The sequence below is a fragment of the Oreochromis aureus genome, linkage group 15, assembly GCF_013358895.1.
Source record: "Oreochromis aureus strain Israel breed Guangdong linkage group 15, ZZ_aureus, whole genome shotgun sequence".
Lineage (NCBI taxonomy): Eukaryota > Metazoa > Chordata > Actinopteri > Cichliformes > Cichlidae > Oreochromis > Oreochromis aureus.
Window position 1 is genome coordinate 29,862,118 of NC_052956.1, and position 23,678 is coordinate 29,885,795.

The 23,678-nt window shown below is 38.2% G+C and overlaps 1 protein-coding gene across 2 annotated transcripts in view; it reads left to right on the forward strand.

Annotated features, from left to right (window-relative positions):
- Positions 1-3,166: 3,166 nt before the first annotated feature.
- slc16a10 (solute carrier family 16 member 10) overlaps positions 3,167-23,678 on the forward strand; it is a 32,051-nt gene continuing 11,539 nt past the window's right edge. Inside the window, exons 1-2 of one of the 2 annotated variants that reach the window (XM_031735444.2) lie at positions 3,167-3,733; positions 22,805-22,949. In XM_031735444.2, the coding sequence (XP_031591304.1) occupies positions 3,373-3,733; positions 22,805-22,949 (506 nt within the window). In that variant the 5' untranslated portion in view covers positions 3,167-3,372. Of the gene's footprint in view, positions 3,734-6,397; positions 6,605-22,804; positions 22,950-23,678 lie in introns of those variants that run through there. The other variant, XM_039598573.1, reaches the window with a different exon arrangement.

Sequence of the window (23,678 nt, forward strand, 5' to 3'; positions counted from 1 at the left end):
AACTTTCTGTATGAAATGATCAGATAGACTTTAATGGAATCTGTGGGGGTTTTTTTCTGTAAACAACAGAAAATTAATTTAAAGGAATGTAGATATTTAAACCTGAGATCTAAGATAAACCTAACATGTAGTTTTGCTGAAATGGATGTTAGAAAGCTAAAAAAACAAAACAAAACTTAAGATGTTTAATACACATTTTTCTTTACATCCAGTCAATCAACTCTGATAATTAAAATGAAACTGATTTACAAGTTCACTCAGCCACCTTAAGGAGCTCAGTTAATTAATAAACTTAAATCAACTTAGCTAACAGATTATGTTAGTTAAGCTAAAATAGATTCCTAAGTTAAAAGAACTACTAAAGTATTTGAATTAACTAAAAACCCAAGTCAACTGAACTAGGACAAGAGTTTAAACAATAGATTATTTTAATTTAGCTGAAAGGGTTTTCCCAAGTAAAAATGACAATTAAAGGAGTTGAACTGACTAACAAATCTCAGTCAACTAAACTAAGACAAAAGTTTAGACAACATGTGATTTTTCATTAAGATAACAATTGGTTGTGTTATAAGAACAAACTCTATTTCTTGACTTAACTTAAAATTTTAAGGCAGCCCTGTACCTGATATTTTTAAGTTGAAACAACAAGTTATATTTTACAGTGCACAAACACAGAAATGAAAGAAAAGGTGGAGCGGCACGGCAGTGCAGTGTGTGATCTGGACTCAAGAGATGGAGGCACAACTTGTAGGATGAGACAAGCTCATCCGAGTACGTAAGCGTAGAGCTGCCACCCAGGCAAAAGAAAAATAGAGCTATATCACATTATAACGTAAACAGTTTATTGTTCTAACAACATACCTTTCACGTTTGAACAATATAATATTTATATTGTATGAATGTGATAATTATGTATATTGCAATAACGTGATATTATATTGTACAAACATTAAAAGTATATTGTTAGAACAATAAAGCTTTCATGTTATAACGTGACATAGCTCTATTTTTCTTTTGCCCCGGTGGCAGCTCTACGCTTCCGTATCCGAGGCTGTTCAATGTGGCCTCACAAAATTATCACGACTACAACAACCATGAAAAGAGCTGGATGGACATTGCTGCTCAATCAAAGCTGTCTGGTCAATGTTTTTCATTAGTAATTTAGCAAAGTTGATGGTGTGTGTGTCTGTGTGAGTGAAAGACAGAGAGGGAGAGCGAGGGACAGATTTTGTATGTTAAGCTTCATGTTATGGACGCACAGTTTGAGCACTCAGGTCGCATCAGAGCATCAGACCGGCTAGTATGAGACCCTGCATCGTGACCTATGAACTTCAAACCCCTGCGATGTAATTGTACAGTTTGAGCAGGAGCGGAATAACGCGACTGAAAAAACTCGCACAGTGTTTGCCCAGCTTAATGCAGACTGTTTAAACTAAACAAGCTGCTGTTTCACATAATAAACCATGTCAGCCGCAGTATTGCCTTCTGTTTTAACAGTTAAAGCTGTAGAGATGAGCTGTTTGCATGTGCGTTGAACTCCAGCGTCATTAACCAGGCTAGCTGTTAGCTTATAGCTCACGCTAGCTAACCAGCGAGCAGTTAAAAAGACAGCTGAAGCTGCACAAAATACCCACAAACTTATCTCACTACAACGTAGCGCCGGAAATATGACTCGCAGCTCGAGCTCGACACAACTGCTGTAACATAAGATTGACATCCAGCTAACCACAGCTAAAAAGATATTTAGAGAAAACTTACCGTTTCCTCAGGTCACACGAGTTGAGTTGTTTCACACTGAAAAGTTGGTTTGTTTTGGCTCTCACTGAAGACACCGACACAGAAGACATAGCTGTTCTTTTGTGCTGCTTTTAAGCGAAACATTCTTTGTATGTGAGGCCAAAGGTGTTCAGCCTCTTCAGCTCTAGCGTAGACTCTGCCATCATATTTCTTCTTTCCGTGTGTCGCTACTTTGAAACGCTTGGGCCGCTCCGCCCGCCACGGTTTCAAACTGGTCATGTGACTGTATGGCCACGTCTCATTGGTAAAAAAGTTACCGGAAACTCCACTGACGGCATGTTATCTAATGTGTTAAACTATTTTTTTTAAAAAGTAACGAGTCGAATTTTGCAAATGTAGCGGAGTAAAAGTACCGTTTCTTCTTCATAAATGTACTCAAGTAAAAGTAAAAAGTATCGTGCAAAAAAGGTACTTAAAAAGTACATTTTTTTCAAAAACTTACTCAAGTAAATGTAACGGAGTAAATGTAGCTCGTTACTACCCACCTCTGATAATAACAATATGTACCACAAGATGGCGCAGTGAATTAATTCAAGCAGGCAAGCCAACAACAATAATTTCTTATTTACAATGGTAGAAGGGAAAGTCTTGAGAAAATTATGATAGTACCATGGGCCTGAAAGGTCAAACGCACTGCAACTTAAGAAGATTCTAGCAAGTAGAAAAATTCCCCCAAAAAGCACACAGAATGAAACCTCACAAAAAAACATAAAAAACTTAACATCTTAACATTACAAAACACAGCATAAGTGTATAACAGTAAAAAGCTAATAGCAAACACGAAGCTACAGTAACATGCGATTAAAACACACAAGTGTGTCTCAGTACAATTCTGCTGTTCCGCCACTTTAATGTCTCCTCACAAACGCTTTGGTTGTGTTTTGTGAGATTTCATTTTTGTTTTTTTCTACTTCTTTTGTGTTTTATGTGTCTTTGAAGCATGTTTTTTGTGCTTTTCTTAAGTAATTAGGTAGGAATAAAAGCATACATTAAAAGTCAAGAACGGACCGAACATTGTATTTGCATCCGTTTTTTTCAACACATCCACTGATTAAATGCTGTCCTCTGGTGGTTACATTCTTTCTTAAAGTTTGCAGAGGGTAATAAAAAAGTAGGGTAAACAAGGGTAAACAAAAAGTACCTTTAAACTGTCACCGTTCCACTTACTAGCCTCAAATGTTTCCTGTGCTAGTTCACTATACTGTATTTGTATATGGTCAAATATTCTTTCATATGCTTGCATTGCCCCCCCACACACACACTTACCAGTGCCACCCCACTGAAGATATCCTGGAAACGCCTCAGCAGCTGCAGTGTAAGGATACCCGCAGCCCCGCCCCTCTGCGTTGTCTATTTATAAAAGTGCAACGGCAGATGTTTGACAGTTGCACATGTTGCAGTACCAGCACTACAGAAACTATAGCTCCACGTCAATGGATAAAACTTCACCGTAACCCCAAATCTCTGTCATATCCTGTGTCTGAATTTATTGACCTCCCCCTGCCAGCGTACGTGAAATACCTCCATACTGCAAAATCCGCAGTGCCTTTTTGACACATTATTTTTTTAAAAAAAATGACAGAAGGGAACAATATGCCAGAAAACGATGCAGCCGGTACAAACGAGACACCCGCCGGCAGCGAACCCGCAAAGGAGAAGCGTCCAGTGGAGGAGCAGGATGAGGAGAAGGAGAAGACGGAGAATAAGGAGAACGGGGACAGCAAAGTGGATATCCCAGAGAAAAGCGAGGGTCCGGGAGCGAAGGAGGAGGTTGAGTTTGTGCACCCCGAGGGCGGCTGGGGATGGGTGGTCATGCTGGCTTCCATGTGGTGCAACGGATCGGTGTTTGGGATCCAGAACGCCTTCGGTGTAATGTACATCTACCTCCTGCAGGAATTTGGTAGCGTGGAGGATAAAGACCTTCAATTCAGGACATGTGAGTACAGGCTAACCTGGCTGTATGAGTAAAAGTACCACATTAGTAAAGAATTATATATATTTTTAAATTTCTTTTAGAAGAAAGGCGTGATGTAACCCTCGCAGGATGAGTTGCGGAGAGACGGTCTTATAGTAAATGATGTCTTGCTCATGGGACAGTTTTAGTAATGGCGGGGAATTGAACCGACAACCTTCAGACCACCAACGAAGCTCTCCTCGAGAACTAACTATTTCTTCGTAAAGACATAATAATTCTACAGCATCATATGTTTAACATTTAGCCCACTATAAAAACGTTAGCTAAGTTCAGCTAGCAAGTAATGTGTCGTTTCCTGGTGAGAGAGAAGGAAACGCATGCAGACAAAAGAAAGACAGTGCGGTTAAATAGCGCGGTTGTGGGGGTAACGTTGCGAGCCTGGCGTCAAAGTCGTGACCTGGCACTCAGTGTGGTGGTAATTAAAAAACAAAACAAAAAAAGGGTTAAGTGGTTGTACTGGTTTGTGTCTAAACCCGAGGAGTCCTGGGTGAAAGCTCTCAGCGTGCTCTCAGTGTGAAAGTACGGCACAGAGAGTCGCTTTAAAACGTGAATGAAATACAGCTTGATACAGCTTGCTCCCAGCCATACCATAGTGTGTACCAATACTCATTTTTTTCTCACACGAATTCTCTTCTTGTTGTTCAGTCTAGTCAGCAGTCTTCATTATCATACGAATTGTGTAAAACCTTACATGTTTTTCTGCATTAAACTAAAAGGACACCTTAAAAAACACTGAATATTACACATAGCGGTGTGGCAAAATCATGGCAAAATCACACAGAGAAAATTTTGTTTTTTGCGGTTTGTGTGTGTGTGTGTGTGTGTGTGAGAGAGAGACAGACAGACAGACAGACAGAGGGAGGCTTACCACATGAGTAATGGCCCTGTGCTGTTCCGCTTTGATTGTAACCACCTGTTGTTGGTATCGCTGTTTGGCAAATGAGCATGTAAAAGTGTTTATTGGTAGTCTGGGGCTTAGCTGTTCACCGAGTCAATAGCTTCTTCTGCTGATCTCTGTGATTATTGCGTTGGATTTTGTGTTGGTTGCAGTTAAGGTGGTTTGTACTATGGCTCTAACACATTGCTTGCTTGGTGTGTTTTTCTTTCTTTCTTTTTTTTAATGATCTGAAATATTTGATTAGAGATTTCATATGCACCAGTCATAACACCATTACAGGGTTTCTGCCAGAAAAATTGTAAACCTCCAGGGCTTCCTTTATCCATTGCAATGTTCTGGGCCCCAGCCCAACATGGGGATGCTATTTTTACTCATATCACCCACCTAAAGGTGGTTGTACATCAAGCATGGCAACAGCACTCTCCAGTGGCAGTATCTTCCCCCAGTAGGACAACTGGTAATGAGCACAAAGATTTGCCTTCAAACTCCACAGATCCCATTGCAATTAAGCATCCTTGAGATGTGCTCCAACAAGCCTGATCCACAGAAGCCAAAATTTTGCTCGCAGTGTGTGTTGATTCCCAATGCCACCATAGGACATCCTCAAACGTCCTGTGTCTGTACCTAGACCCATTTACTCTGTTCTGTATCAGATGATACTTTTGTAAACTAGTTGCTTTTTCCTGTGGTATGTTTTTTCCAGCGCCGTAGCTCCGCAAACGCACATAACGCACACTGCGTAGGGCACCAAATGGCCGGTAGGGCACCAAAAAAATCAGGGTCGTAAAAAAAAAAAAAGTAAACCATATTAATACTATAAATATCATATGCATTAATATGGTTAAACAATACAAAAGCAACATAAAACAATTTTCCCGAGAAAAGGGGTGAATCTGCTTTGTGCCCTGTCTCCAGTCTCCTCCTGGTGCCCCCCCGACTCCCAGTGGTCTGTTCTATAATGCCTCAATTCGGTATTGGTAAACACCTGTTTGAACATGGCCTCGAAACGGCAACAGGAGTCGGGAGCGGAGAAAAGAAAGAAGAAGAGGAAGCGTGATGAAACTCAGGCGCGTCGCTTGCGGTAAGGCAATGTTTAAATAATAACAATAAGAAAAAGTTCATTATTGTAGCCCTTGCTTGCACGCTCATGTCCGTCAACTCTGTGATAGCTCCTGTTAGCAGTGTTCATACTGTGTTAACAAATGTTGCAAATGATTGATGTTGGGTAGTTTGTTTACGTTGTGGATATGAATATAGAATGGACTACTAAAAGCAACTCATCATGGTCACTCAATTGACGGTTTTCAGATAACGTTAGCAATCGTGAGACTAGCATTTCCCTCCTCAGGTTGCTAGCTGGCTAACGTCATGCATGCTACTGATTAACCTTAACTTTGGGATAGGTCAGTGATGCAGTCAAGTATTATTATCAGATTAGACAAGATTACTTTGTATGTTGCTGCATTTCAGGATATCTATAAAGACGCATATCTTATTTATGCGGCATAAATAAGATATAGGTTTCATATTACAGTGTAATATGAAACCTATATCTTCAGTAATATAGATTTCCTACTTGCGCATTTATATCAAATTATGTACAGCATGTTTATATTGCCATTTGCCATTATGAAAATCTATACATGTAAAATATAGTTAGTAATTTTAAATGTACCAGTGACTTACTTAATTTATTAGTCTTATAATGCAATTTTTCGTGAGGCCTACTGTAGATTCAAAATTGTATTTCTGTAAAATCCCTGAATATTTTCTCTTGTATGAAGGGTCAATGCTTAAATATGTTCAAGGAGGATCTCAAGGACAGGATGAACCATCCAGTAGTAGTGCCATCCCTGGACATCAACCACCAGCCATTGTAGATCCTGCAACAATCCCTAGCCAAGAAGAACAAGAACCATCAACCACCAGTTCAGGTACAGTTCCATACACAAGTACCACTGAGAGTCCTGTCACTGAGAGACTATCAGAAAGTGACACTGTGGAGACATGTGCCCCCTTCAACCGATCCTGCTCTTTGGCCAGCTCACATTGTAGATGCTGATCGTGTTGAAATTGTGCGGAGAGGTCCTTTTAATGTCAGCTCTGATTTTAATTTTCCAAAGGGGCCTGAGTATTTATTTGTAACAGTATTTTTAACCTCCTTTAACCTTATTTATTTGTTTAACTGTCATGTTTGTTGTTATTTAATTAAACAAATTCCACTGAGAAATTCAAAAGTATTAATGTTTTTTTTTTTTTTTTTTTTTAAGTGGCGGGGGGGGGGCACCATAAAGCATTTGTGCTTAGGGCACCCAAATGGCTAGCAACGGCCCTGGTTTTTTCTTTTCACAGAGAAAACTCCAAAACCAAAGTGCATCACTACAAACTATTTGGCAACGTTCAATCTACTTATTGGCCAAATGTGTTTGGGGTAGTATCAACAAAAGTAAATACACAGAGAAGGTGCTGTGTTCTGGACTAATGGAAAAAAAACATGGAGAATTTCCTGCTAATATTTATGTTTATTTGGTAGATATTTCAGACTAAATGGTATGTAGCAGGCTGTTACTACAGTTTGTGTACTCTCCTGTGTACTTTCTTTTAAAGTGTCTTATAACCTTGGCAATGTGAAACTGCTAAGCTCAAACATGCACTGTACATTGGATAATTGGACTACATCGAGGTTAGATCGTATTCTTGTCATAAATTGCTCTTCAGTTTGTTTGTAACCAGGCTGAGACCACCCCTGGTTGTTTTGGTCTGCACCCGAGTGCACCATCTACCATCAACAGACTAAACAACACGTCCATACATAGGACAGAAGGAGAGGTGACCATCAATGATGTCAGCTGACAGCATAATGATTCAGCGTAATAGCACAATGCTTTAAGAAATGCATTACTCAATTAATACTTAAGCAAAATTGTTTTTCATACATTGCTCACTCAAATTCAATGTGAACACATTTGTTTTATGTATATTTTGTCTTTTACTATGCACACAGTTCACACACTGACTTTGTTAGCTAAATCTCTAATAAAATGAATAATACTAACAAGTATAGTGACAGTCATTTAAACACAGTGTTGGGACTAACGCGTTATTAAGTAACGCGTTACAGTAACTACGTTATTATTGTGGTAACGAGCACGGTAACTAGTTATTATGCCAAAACCAGGAACGCGTTACTCGTTACTGGGATTTAGATAGGCTCGTTACTCGTTACTTCGTGTGGTGGATATCGCGGAGCTTCCACAGATTCAATAACATTAGCAAGTGGTGGAGGCCAGCAGGTGGATGAAGGAAAAGGAGGCAAGAGGAGAGACCCGGCGGCCGCCGGTTCGCGTGTCAGGTGAACTGAACTTCAGGTAAGAAGTTATGACCTGCAGTCTATCGGAGTCAGATATAAACCAAGTTTAGGTGGAGTTTATTTTCGGTATGCTGACATTTTCGTACTGCGTACTAGCTAGCATGACGGAGTTTCTATACAGCTGGGTGGGTGCTATGTTACTGATGTTGAACTTTATTTTGTTCATACGGTTAATTATTAGAGTTGCCAACCGTCCGTAAAAAACAGAATCGTCTGGTATTCAGAGAAAATATTACGCGTTTCGTACTGAGGTGAAAAGGAACACAGTTTGTCCCGGACTTCAGCTACAATGAAAAAGACACAAAGCTGAAGCTGCACAGCTGCCTCTTCTTCTCTCATTCTCTCCTCTCCTGTTTCTACTTCAATCATGAAACTGATCAATGATCAGCTGATCGGCTTTTCTCTCTTGTTTATTTATCGCCCACTTTGCGCGCCAGAAAGAGGAAACCAGCGGATGTCGCGTTAAACAACAGCAGCACGTTTAAGCTTGATCAGCTGTTGTTAGAATTTATTTAATATTAATTTCTAGTATCAGCTGATGTTTGCTGGAGCCACAGCTGTAAAGCTGCTGGTCATGATATCGGTTTGGTTATCTGGTGAGAGGAAACATGCAGATGAAACCAGGAGATGTCCTTACTGAATCATCAGAGCTGAACAGGTGATGGAGAAACAGGTTTACCTTTTAGGTGACACGGATGAGTTGAAGTTATGAACCGTTTCTGAGAGACAAATAACAGCAGCATCCTTTTCTAAGTAGCTGACAGCTGGTAACTGTGCAGGGGCGGGTCTAGCAAAGTGTTGCCAGGGGCCAGGTAGGGCATTAACAGGAAAGGGGGACAAGGAAATACTTTTCTTTATTATTCTCATTTAAAATGTCTAGCTTTTAAAAAATAATTATCTGAGTCTTACAACAAACGATTGATAGATTAATACATATATACCATCAGAACAGTGTACATCACTGTCACAACAGTGTTTGTTTTCATTCAAAGGCTTTATGATTTTTCCTATAATGGTGGGCCAGTCTCTAGTCAAAATGCCTGGGACGATTTTTTTTGTCCCAGTCCAGCCCTGTATGCAGCTCATCTGCAGTCTGGTGTTACCTACATCTTCCTATTCAGAAGGCAGAATTTCCAAGTTCTGAGTACAATCAAAAGCACCACGACTGCAGTTTTTGTGTTGGATGTAAAAAGCAGGCTAGAATCATGGCGGCAGTCAACGACGGTGCAGGCGTGGGATTTCTCTCGTGGAAATGTGCACATTATTTTTTCCTTTCTATTGGTAGGGTAGGTGGCACAATGCAATTGTGGCAAGTAAGCAAGCTAGAAGACTGGCAGTCTTGCTGGGTATCCAGTTACGGAAGCAACACATTAACAAGAGAATTCTGAGTAAAACCAAAGTTACTTTCCCTAGTAACTAGTTACTTTGAAAGTAACGAGTAACTTGAAGTAACTGAGTTACTTTTTTAGAGAAGTAACTAGTAATGTAACTAAGTTACTAATTTAAAGTAACTTACCCAACACTGTTTAAACACTACTTTATCCACTAAATATATATATATCTAACTTAACATTCAGACAGCACTATAAAATGGCTAATAATTACTTCATGTTGCTATCCATTTGAGATTACAGTGGCTGACTGCCAGGATGTACATTCTTGAGTTAGAAGTTTTAGTGAGGTCTTTCCTGCTTATGTTCACTTCATGAGATGGACAGCATCCATTCTTTCCATTTTTTTCCCTGATCCTGTTTTCCAGAAAGAACACAAAGTACTACTTCGAACTAGACGTTCACTCTTCAGCTTGCCTTCCTGTCGTGAGAACAGAACTAATGAGAATTAATGAGGCAGTTGAGTGGTTTTGAAGTTAGACATTGTCATAGAGGAAGTGCGAGAATGCTAAGAGAACGCATCTATAACATTCAGGATACAAGTCTTCGTAAACATCACAAATCCTTGAATGAAATCCCCTTCTTTCCCACATGGATATTTTTATCTGACTGAGCTTTAGAGGAAACGATGGAATTTAATTGACAGGGAGAAAATAGAATACTAAAGTAAATTCCGTTGGATAGTTTCTGTTACTGGCTCTGTAATGGCTAGGCAGTGTAGCGTGATTTGATTATCTTAGTCTAGTTTCTGAGTCATTTTGAGGGAAGAACTATAGCTGGGCAACAAATTTTATCAGATATATCAATAATGGCAATTCTAATGTCTGATAAATTAAAATGTAAAAAGTAAAGATGAGATGGAAGAAACACCCATCAGCCATTGTATGACTGTTGCTTGTTGGCAACATAACAAGCCGTCTTCTCTGGTTGTGTAGACACTTTACTGCAGTCATACGAAACTCCAAATACACTTTTTAGCTCACTTTTCCCATGGAAATTTGTATTGCTTGTTTACATGGACACTGCTGACATAGACCTTACTTTACTCAGTTTAACTTTAAGCAACAGTTTTACTTCCCAGCACAGTCCCTTAAATCTATTTTCTGTTTATCACTGGCTGTAATCACACATATGTATTTTAGCAAGCTTTTCAAGCATTGCATAGCACACATTAAGTGTGCAAGTCATATAGAGCTTCATTTTAGCACAAGTGACAGTTGCGACAAGATATTGATATGCAGTCTTGTCTTGGAGGGAGACACAGAACATGTAATAAATTACTCACCCCAAAATACGCACATGAATAACAAATGATTGCCTGCTGTGAGTCAATTGGTTTTTATCATTGCAGTGGGAGATGGCAACACGTTGCTATCTACGTGGGTTCATTTTAGATCAGCATTTGAGGCTCGTACGGTTTGCAGTAATTTTCTCTCCTCTGCTATCTGTTTCACCGTGTGTGCTTATCCGTTTTGCCATTTTTGCCTCTCCCTGTACACATGGAGTGGAGCAGATAAGACCATCAATACCATGGTATGTGGTGCATGACATGCATACAGATTGAACCAAAAATAAGGCTTTAAAAAGCTTTTTTTTTTACCTTGGAAATTGTGTTTCCACTACTGTTTGAGTGCCATGGCTCTCCTTTATCATATCTCTGATTTATCCTACTTGGGTACATTTTGAATGGGCATAATTACAGTAAAAAAGACCAGAAGTAAAGATAACATAATAGGGAGAGATTGTTATCAGCAGTTGCTGATTTATTGTTTTAATCTTGCCTATTAAAGCCTTCTGATAGGTAGTTTTACTCCTGTTCTTTATGGAGAATGCATTACAAACAGTAAGTTTTTAATCCTTCAACTTGACTGTGGAGTTGAAATGTAGGCAGTTCCACATTGAAAACCCCTCATGTGCCCTGTGCTAGGTGATTTGAATGCAAAGACATACCAATGCACAAGTTCGAACATGTTTCTATGTCTCACATTCAAGCTCCGATGCGGCTAAAACTGCATATGCCTTGAAACTGCACCTAAGATGAAAATAAATGTTCAGTTAAGGTTTGCAGCCCTGTTAAATCAACTTAAAACAATTATCAGGGCCAATATTTGTCTGTTCACTTTAAGGACCATGATGGCCTGATTGCTGTAAACTGGTTGCTTTTGTCAGAATAATTCAATTCAGTTTAACTTAGTTTAGTTTTATTTATATAGCGGCAAAACACAATAGTTTATATTGTAAGGTCTTTAACTTGTAAGTTTTAATTCTTCTAGGGTCTACATTAAGAATAATAATAATAATAATGATAATGATGATAATAATAATAATAATAATAATAATAATAATAATAATAATAATAATAATAATGATAGTAATGATAATAATCCCTGCTTGGAGTAAATGAAAATACTGCGCATTTCTCTCTTTCCTTTCTGAGAAGAATAACCAAACATTACTGCCTATGACTAAAACTATATTCTTTTCTATGATGCAGGGTAATGTGTATCATTTCAGGTTGCATATTGTGTTTATTATGCGTGCTAACATATTCATTTTAATTTGTAGCTGTAGTTCCTATGGCCTGATCTACTACCAATTTACCAGAAATTATCTGCTGGGCATTCATGGATTTCTTAAATAGGGATATATATTCCATAAAGAGCAAGTTTCCAATAGCTGAAATTTTCAGCTAGTAGCTGTTTGTTGGTGCCAAAGATTACCCGCTGCAAAGCTCGGAAATTCTAAGTCACAATCAACCAATCACAGTGCATTATGTTGGGGTGGGAAGGTCGAGGCTCTATGCTGGCTTCCAATGTCAGGTCAGTGACCTTCACATCTGTTACAGATTCTGGTTCCCTCCCTGTGAAAATGCCAGATGGGGTTATTCTTGAGCCTCGTGCCAAAAGCCACTTGGTTGTCGTCTACTGTCAGACCTGCCAAAGAACTTTGGACTAAACACAGAGTTTTTTGATACCTTGATTGTGTTGTTTTGATGACTCTGAAGTAATCAAAACCCATGTATTTAATTGACATTAAAATGTCAATAACAAGACATTATGTGAGCATATTTTGGCTGAATATTGTTTTGACTGTGTATGAAAGGAAAAAAATAAAGAGATTGATGGTGCAGTGAAGGATAAAATATTGTTTTAGTATCAGTGCCTGGGAGAGTAAAGCAATGTTAGTGCTTTCACCAACATTAGATCAAATGTTTTTTGAGTGTGTTAGATCAGTTAACAATAACTATGACTCCCTTGTACATTAACAGGAGAGAAGGAATTTGTTTTCCCTCAGTTCTGCTGGATTATTGTTTTTTGTCATGAGAGATCATAAACACACTGGCAGTCTGTAATTTTAACGTAGTTATAGGGCAGCAGAACTAACTGAAGCAGAACACGGAGGAAGGACTATATTAGGACTTTTCACTGTTTGGCTGCTGTCTGCCTTGTACTGAGGGCAAAGTGTTCAGTTGATGTTGAGTTTATTCTGTCAGCAGTCAGGCTTACTATATTGCTGCTTTAGCAGTAATTTACTGTCACATGATGTTTTATGCAAGGGTTTGTTTTGTGAAGTAGATACGTTTCACTAGTTGAAAACAAGTTGTTTTAAGTTTATTTTTTTTAATTCAAATACCAAAAAGGTTATGGATAACAGATTTCTGATGGAATAATATGCTCAGATGGTTCCTGAAGGAGAGCTTGATGAGACAATTGTCAGTTAAATAGTTCTCTACAACTACAGGTTACCTTGCCACAACTGTCTTTGTGTTCACTTGAATATAACAGCCCAACCAAGTTTACATGCACTCTAAAAAGCTTAATTGATTGATCTTCATGGGTAACTTGGATCAAAACAAAACAAAATGACTCGGATGGATTGGCTCCACAAAACCTTGACAAGTTTTAATCATAGACGGGTTAATGTTTGACAGGCCGTTTGATTTCAGGCGTGTGTAAGCTTGGGTCTGAGTAGGTGAAGGTTGTCAAGAGATAAAGTCTCGAGAAGATAAACATGCTGGAGGCAGAGCCCACTTCAGTGGCACCAGGACAAATTGTTTGGCCCCCTGCACATGACACGTAGGGGACGTGAACTAATGGCTCTGATGTCCTTGCTCTTGGGCAATGTTAGACTGATTGACAGCAGGCAATCCCTGTGTCACTGCACCAAGATTAGGTCTTGAAACAGTCAATCTTTATGGTCTCTCAACCACATCTATTTGAAACTATGTGGAGGTGTTACAGTTCATGACAAGTATGAAAATGTGTTATTTTTACAGGGCAAAAGAGGAAATAAGAGGAAATAAATATCAGAAACAAAATTACAAGTGGTCCCTTCCTGTTTTGAAGGAAAAACAAAGATGGGATAATGGTATGCTCCTATAGTACTATTCTATAGTGACTAATATCCCCAAAAAGCCACTGAAACTCTCAGTAGCCCTCTAGCCTAAGCATGGCATGGGGTACTCTCTGATTTGTTTACTGTCTCCTGCATCCGTTCATTTCATCGACCATGGATAAAATTAACTTTGCACAAAGACCACTCGGAACTAATTAGGAACATCGAACATCACAGGCAGCACCGTGCAAAAACCACACTGCCACTATAATAAGATTCACAGGTACATGATCGGTCGGGTCTCCGTGTGTCTCCAAACAGCCATGGTAACCATATAAAACATCATGTCCATTATATCACAGTGCTCATATATTTCTCAGGGGAAGATTTTAATTAGTTTTTCTGTTGCCTCTTTTATCATTACAGATATTATGGATTGATGTGGGTTTTTATTATGTACATAAATGTAATTTTTATTATTATATAATAAAATAAATTATTATTGAATAAATATTTATTTTAGATCAAGTTGTGGCATGTGGCATCAACAAATGTTTTAACTTGGGACTGACTTAAAATAAATAAATAATCTATATTTTGTGGTTACTTTGTGTTTCTATATATATATATATATATATATATATATATATGTATATATATATATATATATATATATATATATATATATATATATATATATATGTATATGTGTGTATATATATATATATATATATGTATGTATGTATGTATTACTGAACTAATTTTATATGGAACAATAAGTATTTTATTCAAATTCTAAACAAACACATATTTAAGTACAGCAAATCCTCTGATTTACCACAAGATACATAAAGTGTTAATCAAAAACGCCTTCTGATGGATACATTTTGAAGGTACAGATAATGGCTGTTATTGGTTAAGCCTTTCTGTGAGACAAGAAGCTGGAGATGAGGAGACTTGGGGAGGAGTGTATGTATCCAAGCTGTTGTTTGCAACACTATACAGTGAGCTTAAAAAAGGGGGTGGGCAAAAAGCTCCCCCAATCACCAGCTTGTTCTGACACACCACCCCTTTTGCTTCCCTCTAACATGAAACACAACTCCCATTTAACATTTTTCATATGGACTTCTAGTATCTGCTGCAGAGGGAAGTCATTCCAAGCATGCGTATGATGTGCTTTTTTATGCAAAGCCATAAATCGCTCTGCAGCTGCTCCCCAACTTTTTCCTGTGTCATCGGACAGACGTTTTCACTTCCTGCAGTGTGAGAGGCCAGAAAACGCACAAATGATTTGAGTGGGTTGCAAACACACAAAAAACACTTCCCCCCTCTCCACAGTTTCCAGTGGAACAGCCCAATACAAATGGCTTCCAGCTGCTGAAAACTGGAATTGCTATATCCTTGTTGCAGACCCAGATGTGTGACTGCGGCACTAAGAGGCCCTGATTAGGGTTATGACTGGGGTCTTTGTGACTGAACGGCACCAGTTGAAAAGTCATACTGTAACAGTATTACACAGTAAGACCCCTTTAAGTCAACAGGAGTCCCCCTCATCTCTATCCAGCTATCCTGTCCTCTAATTTCTACTCTGTTATATTTTTTAATTAATTAAAAAAACAGTAAAATGTATAAATTAAGTTTCAGCAAGTAGACTGTTTGAAGGTAGCTTAGAAAGTCGTGGACAACAAGGACATGAAAAACACTGAATGATTAATCGCTAATATAGACTGCTGGTGATCTAAATATTTTGACAGATGAAGCCAATACCCTGTATGTTTATTGTCTGGCAGATTTCTAAGAGAGTTTAAGCAAAACTCCCCACCTGTGTAATAAGTTTTCTTGAGCAGTCATAATAACACAGTCTTATGCAACTGTTACACAGTTGCATCAGAATCTTCTGATACCTAGGTATGTCAACCTGTTGTTGTGTCTAGACTTTATTTTACAGATGTAGCAGTGATTAAAACCATGGATACACTGGATAGTATCTTCCATTGTAATAAATCGACTTTAAAAAGAAATAATCGTCTCATAATTGGTCTCTCAGGGTAACACCACAGAATTTATACATGTCGATTAGAGTTCCTCTTAAAAAAAATTTCTGTTGCTTCCTTTTAATTCAAATAAAATGCCTACTCCCCACCAAATAATCAGAGAAGTGAGAAATGGTGTCCTGGCAACAGAATAAACACCAACACTAACTTCAGCACGTCTTTGGTTTTAAAAGTACAGTGGTCACTCGTTTATCGCAGAAGTTACGTTTCAAAAATAACCGATGATAGGCGAAGTAGCCAACTTTATTTTTTACAATTATTACAGATGTTTTATGGCTGTAAAACCCCTCACTGCACACTTTATACACTGTTCTCAGACAGGCATGAACATTTTGACACTTCTCTCTTGTTTAAACACTCTCAAAGTTAAAAACTCTGAGAGTTTTTAACTTTGAGAGTTTAACTTTGAGAGTTTAACTTTCTCCCACAGCCCAAAGACATGCAGTTAGTGGGGTTAGATTAGTTCCAAATGAATGTTAGTGTGTATGGCTGTCTGTCTCTCTGTGTCAAGAGATGCAAATGCAACTCTTGTGGTTTTTGTGTAAAAATCATGTTTTAGATGCCTCAAAAACAGCCTTTGGAGAACACTATGTGAAACCTGTTCAAGCTAACATAGGTCAAAACTTGTATACTTATTAACCCTGCTATTAAAAAGAGCTAACTAAAAAACAACAACATGCTTTATTTGCATGTTGTTGTTTTTTCTTTTCTTTTTAAGGAGCTTGAAAAGAAAAGTTTCAAGGGGCATAATCCAAGTTTCAAGAATGCTCCTTTGATTACTATGACCTGGATGACTGAGAACCTACACAGACTTTTCTTTTGTTTTCTTTTAGATATAAAATTATTTGAGATTAACATTAGGAAGCAAATCAGGGAGGATATGAATCAAGTGCAGTTAGCTGGGAAGTACCTGGGTCACTAAAACATATTCACTGGTCTTAGTTGGCATTTCTTAACTTCCCTTTTCCTTCTTCTTCCCCCTTGCTCTCAATGCTGTCGTCAGAGAAGAATGTGGTCTGCATTGTGAGAGCCAAGTGTGCGTTCAGTGCAGTAGGGTCCACTTCCTGAGCCCTGGTCAGTGAGTCCAAATGTCTTATAGTGAGCTGGCTGTGAGGCTGCTGGGTATAGACAGCTGCAGGATTTAAGGCCACTGCTCTGCTTAGTTTCTTCTGTCTGGGAGATCAAGGAGCCTGGATGTAACTACAGTACATGAAAGGCTAGGTGTTCCTTGCCAGCTAATAGCTTATCAGATTGAAGTGGCTGTGTGGATGTTAGACCACACAGTTATTGACAGGTCCAACTGAATTGTCTTGGCAGATCATTTAGTCCTTTGGAATTTGAACAGAACAGAATTTGAACAGAACAGCCTGTGATTTGAATTTGCATAATTATGATAAAGGAACTGACCTCTCAGCCCATTGTTCCTTCAGTGGCCTGGTTTCAGTCATTATGCAAATGTACTGTTTATAAGATTGGGGAAACCTGCAGTCAGCTGAGACTGAAGAAGTCACTTGAATGAGTGACGAAACGTTTCTCCCACAAAACGCTATGTCCAGATGAACAGATTCAACTTTTGGAGAGAACAGCCTGTGGTCTGTATGTTGTCTCTCAGAAGAACTGAGGTACTCTACGGTACATATTCTACAACTAGTAATTAATGTAATTAATGTAATTAATAGTGAAATGTTAAATATTTCTATCAGTGGTTTATTTAGCATAACTGCCGATGGTTATTGCATTTGAACAAAAAACAGAGCACCACCTACAGAGTCTCAAATTGGATTCGGGAGGGGCTCTCTCCTCCACAGCTGCTGCTCCTCCACATCAAAAGGAGCTAGGTGGTTCAGGCATCTGACAAGGATGGCTCCTGGACGCATCCTGGGTGAGGTGTTCCAGGCATGTCCCAATGGGAGGAAGCCCTGGGGTAGAACCAAAACACGCTAGAGAAATCTCTTGGCTGGCTTGGGAACGCCTTGGTGTTGCCCTGGACAAGTGGAAGAAAATGGATGAATGGAAACAGTCCAGTAATGGCTCTAACTAACATGGGCACTGTATAAGATTGTCAAAAAATCTTGATTCCTGGTGGTTATGTTTTTAATATTTTCCACCGTTAACTGAACTGCCAACTGAATCTGAAAAAACCCCCAGCTACTATTATTTTGTGTCCAAAACTTTTACATAGTGTGATCTCTAAAGTTAAAGTTTGTACCTTTATCTCCACCAGCACCGATAAAAGAAACGGTGACATACCCAGCAAAACAAGAGCTCTTGGAAAGTGAAGTGAAATAATGATGATGGCCTCATCACAATGTTTTTCTAGACTGGTAAAATGAAAGCTTTTAATGCTAACATTTTTGACTAGTAATATATTTACTCAATTTGCTTTTTATCGTCTTGTGTTTTAGATAAAATACACTTTATCCAAGTAGTGCTTTATAGCTGTCTACCGAACCATTAACTGGGATCTCCAAGGATTCATGCCCTGATCTTAGACATACTGTGCTCTTGCCTTTTTGCTAAAGGGGCGGATAACTTCACGAAACCCGTCTGGTAAAATGTCCCCCCCCCCTGGTGGTGATAGTTTTAGGAGACGGTAATTCCAAAAAGTACTTTTAATAGCAGCTGTACTATTTTATTTCTAGTTGACGTATAACTTAATCTATAACAACCATTATTCTGTAAACCATTATTAGAGCTCTGACTGGAAAGGAAAAACTCTGTTAGATGAGGAAGATCTCTTCCTATTAAACCTCTTCCTATTAAAATCTTTAGCTTAATCTGTAATTTTTTGTGTATTCTCAGTATTTATTATATTTATATGTAAAATACCACATAAAATATATATATGTGTGTGTATAAATATATATATATATATATATGTATATATATATATATATATGTATGTATACACTCAGTGATTAAGAGTGTGAAGCTTAATGTAGTACAGTAAAAATTTACACAAAAACACTTCCATTAAAGTCAATACTACGTCATGGTAACAAACACTTTTGCATTGGTGCTGTGTTGATACAGGGGGACATCTGGTCTTGTTTGTGGTTTGTTGGCCGAGAGAGCATTTTAGTTGCTAAAACCTTTTTCCTCCTCAGTTTGTGTTCATTATAGTGGAACAGCCTGGGACTTTGGGGTAAGTTGTAAGTGGTCTATGGTGTTAAATGAAGCCTGTCTTCATTCTCCATGTTTCAACTAGACATAGGTAACATCTGAGCATCTTTGGTCAACGTGCCATAGAGATGTTCTGTTTGTTTAATCAACCTGAGCAAGTGCTGTGCTACCTCAAATACTGCAAAATGCCCCATCCATTAGATGCTTTAGTTAACTTTGGTTAATAGATAACTCTTCAGCTAGCTTTTTTAATGCAAACCCTTTGAATTTATTCATAAATTTAAGTAAAGTCTTCAGTGCTCTGTTTGTGGCATTCAGTGCAGTTATCTCGTTTGATGTTTCATAGAAATTAGGATTAAAGAAATAGATAAATATATTTGTGTTAAGGAAGGAAAAAAGAAAAATGGCATAAACTTATAAACTTATATGCTAGCTAAACTTGTCAGCACATAGCAAAGGGGATGTTTAATTATAATTAATGGATAAACAGTGGTAATTATTTGTCAGTACTTGAAACAAAGTTAAGAAGCTTTTAAAAAAATAATTTTAAAGTAATGACTAAATAGCCAAAATATTCTAAATTCAAAACTCCCATCTCAAAAAATTAGCATATCATGAAAAGGTTCTCTAAACGAGCTATTAACCTAACCATCTGAATCAACGAATTAACTCTAAACACCTGCAAAAGATTCCTGAGGCTCATTACTCAAAACCGCAATCATGGGTAAGACTGCCGACCTGACTGCTGTCCAGAAGTTTTGGGTTTTCGTGGGTTGTGTGTGCCAGAATCATCAGTGTTGGAACGGTGAGGGGCTTGGGCTGCTTCAGTTGTGTGTGGTGAATCTGGGGTGTGTGGAAGTCTGGTGTTTGTTGGTGCATTGCGGGAGGTGATGAGCTTTGTCACAATGTGCTGTTTTTTTGAGAAGGACCTGTATATATATATATATTTTTTGTCTGCTTATTTAGTTGGTTTTTGTTTTTTTGCCCTTTATCCCCGTCCCTCTTCTCCGCTGTTTTTCCCCCTCTTCCTTTCTCCCTTTTCTTTTCCTCATTCAAGTCTGTCCCGTATCTAGCAAGTGAAAATAAAAAAATAAATAAAATAAACAATAAAAGGTGAATCAAATAGACCATTACGACAAGGCTGGGATGGTCAATTTGGTAAAGTAAATCCGTTGGGCATCTTTCTTCGCCTTTAGACAATAATTCTGATGGCAAAAGAACCAAACGGGACAGGCAAAAAAAAGCAAAAACAAAATATTCTAAATTAATAAATTTATTGAGCCATTAAACTATTCAGCTAATAGTTAGCGTGAAATATTTGAAATTAGAGTTAACACTGCACAAATGCATAATTGAACATAGCAAAAAAACACTGACATTTCAGTAATTGTTCAATGTTAAAAAAAAGTAGAACTCCCTCATTCAAAACAACATGTGATGCATGGTGTAATTACAGAGGTTCTTGGGGTCATTAGGGAAAATCAGGCAAGAATGCCCAAAGTAGTTACCTCAAATGATACACAGGCTTTCTGAGTTTAAAAATTTGCAGTTGAAATACATTTTTCTGTGGATAACAGGTGTATTATGCAGTTTCCTAGGTCTGAAGGTTCAGTTGTTGTGGGGTGATTGGGTTCAGAGTCGGGGGGGGAGTTCCAGCGAAGCAGACTTAGGGAAACTCGTCTGCTAGTGTTTAAAGCAGTGCCCGCAGCTAAAAGTGGATGTCACTGGGACACAGAGAATCCTGATTTTACATTGTTTTTAATCTAGAATTTCTCTTGTCTGGAGCATAAATGCTTTTAAATCAAGACAGCCAGAAGAGCACAACAGCAATTTCCTGTTGCTTTTGAAGGATTCTTGCTTCTTCTCGTTCACTGGCATTTATTAGAGTGAACATTTTCGGACTTACTGTGTTGTCTGGAATAACTCTGAAGAAGCTTTGGGAGTTCCCCCAAATGATAAAGACTGTGTGTTCCTCTGACTTTTGGTCCATCCTTATTATCAGGCCAAAGTTTTAATTTGTACTTTGGTTTATGACGGAATGGCTGTAAAACTGATACAGAGCCTAACAACATTGTGCATTTGCTGTTTACGACATTAATCCTTACATGACAAATATCTAAACTATCATGGTGAATTACTGTTGTGTAAAAAAAGTGACTGTGACAAGAAATAAATGAATGTAAAAATAACTGTTGCCACATTTCACAGGAACCACTAGGTAATAAACAACTGCGGACAGTTTGATTTAAACAATGAGCAATAAAGCCTCTCAGTTGCTGGCTGACTGTAAACTCTTGGCACACTGAAATAAACATGTCTCCTTAAGTGTGACTTTAAACAGGGAGAAGCTGGTGACAGTGTTGTCGAGATTAATCCTAAAATCACAACCACACTGGTGTTTTTCTTTGGAACTTCATAGCATCTGTCTTATTTGGAAACCTGAGATCGCCTAATACTCTGCCAGCATGGGGTGAGGTGAGGAGAATAAAATCCCAGCAACAACCCTGAAACTTGACACAAGGGTTTCCTGTTAGTCGTGTAAAAAACAGACAACAAAAGCATTCCAGCTCCAGTTGGTCTTTTCCCACAAGTTTCACCTGACTTACTTCAGAGTCAACAACTTTTTATATGGCTTGTGTCACATGTGCTGACCTGTTGTTCACCTGAAGGCATTTCTGGTCTCTATTGTTATCTGGTATTGGATGTGTGATGTCTTAAAGAGAAAGTTCCCAGTTCCCAGCAGTCTTTTGTACAAAAACATGTCACTCTTGCCTTTTTCCTTATAGTCATGACAAACACGCTAACAGAATAGCTTTGTTCACAGCAATTCTTATTTACCTTTTAAGGGGCCTTGGTATAGTCCATCTCTTGTCTAAAACAAGCTCTTTTGGCTTTCCCCCTGCATTAAAATGAACTTTCTTCTCATTGGCTGGCTTTTGCAAAGAAACAGTTTGAACAGCAGGTGAGTAGGGCTTGCACAGCCAGAGCTGTTAATCTGAGATGACCATATTATGATTGTCCCCTCTCACTGATGCCAGTTAGAGTAAACTTGAACCTTTGGCTCACAGGTGTGACTTACTAACGACCTCAGTATTTGAAAATTATAGAGCCCCCTCCTTAAAAACAGTGTGTTCTTCAGAATCAGAGTACTTTAATAATCTCTAAGGAAATTATTACATAATAATGTATTATGTATCTTGTGTGTTCTGTCACCATATGGTTTATTTGTTTCTTTTCCATCTACGAAGGAAATCATACAAGGAATGTGTAAATGTATGGACTCTGTAGGTAAGAAGCATTTCTAAAACTTAAGTTCAATAGATTCTTTTTTTTATGCTTTATTTTTATTGAAAATTTTATAATTTTGGCAATCATCCACATAAAAACAAAAAACAAAAACAAAACAAAAAAAGAAAAAAAAACATAATACACAATAGATAAGTTCAATAGATTCAAATACAAAGTACAGTAGGAGTAAAATGGCCAAGATGTAAAAAAGGGAACTCATGACATCTGTAAGGCATGTGATGATTGGTTGCTTAGTAAGCTCTACAGTGTGTGTTTGTATCCATGAGTAAATATGTGCATCGATACAGAAACAACAGTGTTCTGTTATTGCAACATGACCCTTTGTTTAGCGGTTAGTGTCTGTAGTGTAAAGTATTTTCCTGGAGACAGTTGTGCAAGGTGGGTTTTTTTTTTTCTCCTCTCTATGTACTATTGTAGGGTCTACCTTACAATATAAAGTGCCTTGAGGCGACTGTTGTTGTGATTTGGCGCTATATAAATAATATTGAATTGAATTGAAATATAATAGAATCATGACATTCATCCTGTCTTTCCACTCTGTGTCTCCTGCAGCATGGGTGGGCTCCCTCTCCATGGGCATGATCTTCTTCTGCTCTCCCATCGTCAGCATATTCACCGACATGCTCGGCTGCAGAATTATTGCAGTGGGTGGCGCTGCTGTGGGTCTGGTCGGCCTACTGGCTAGCTCCTTTGTCACGTAAGGAAGTTTTCCAGCTCAAAACTGCATAAGAATTTTTTTTATATTTCCTAAGATAGCATGCTTTTGCTTTATGTATAATTCAGCACCTTTTAACTGTTATTTAACTTTGCACATATAGGCAAAACCTTAGTGTTATAGGATATTAGGCTTGTCTCGCTTCACTTTTTTGTCACATGACAAAATATGCATACACAGTGTTTTCCACTGAAAAAGATTGTATTTGGGGCAGTAACAAGGCACCCATGATTTCTTATATGGTTTCCACAACTATAATATATCATAGCTTTTTAGAAACTTCAAAGTTAACATTTTGGGCTGCAAGGGCAAAATGCATAGACACATGCTAACTAGTGCTAAGTAACAAATGAAATACAAGACATTCACTCATCTAAAGTCAAACACAAATGTCTTGGATGGGCTGTATCTTGCAGCACATCACATTTACTCTAAATATCAAATACCAATATCACAAACATAGTGAAGAGGTCAAACTCAGTGACTCTGTTCACTTGGCGAAACTTTCAAAATGAGAGCAAGGGGACTGTCCCGTAGTCCTGTTGGTTAATTGAATGGTAAAAATAAAAATAAATATCAGTATAACTGTGTGGTCTGCCTGATTCTATTTGATCAATTTGATGAGTCAGTTTGATCTCCCAAAACAAAACATTTTATATAAAATTGTGACTTCATGGTAAAAATTACCTAGAGTCTCATTGTGGCCTACAA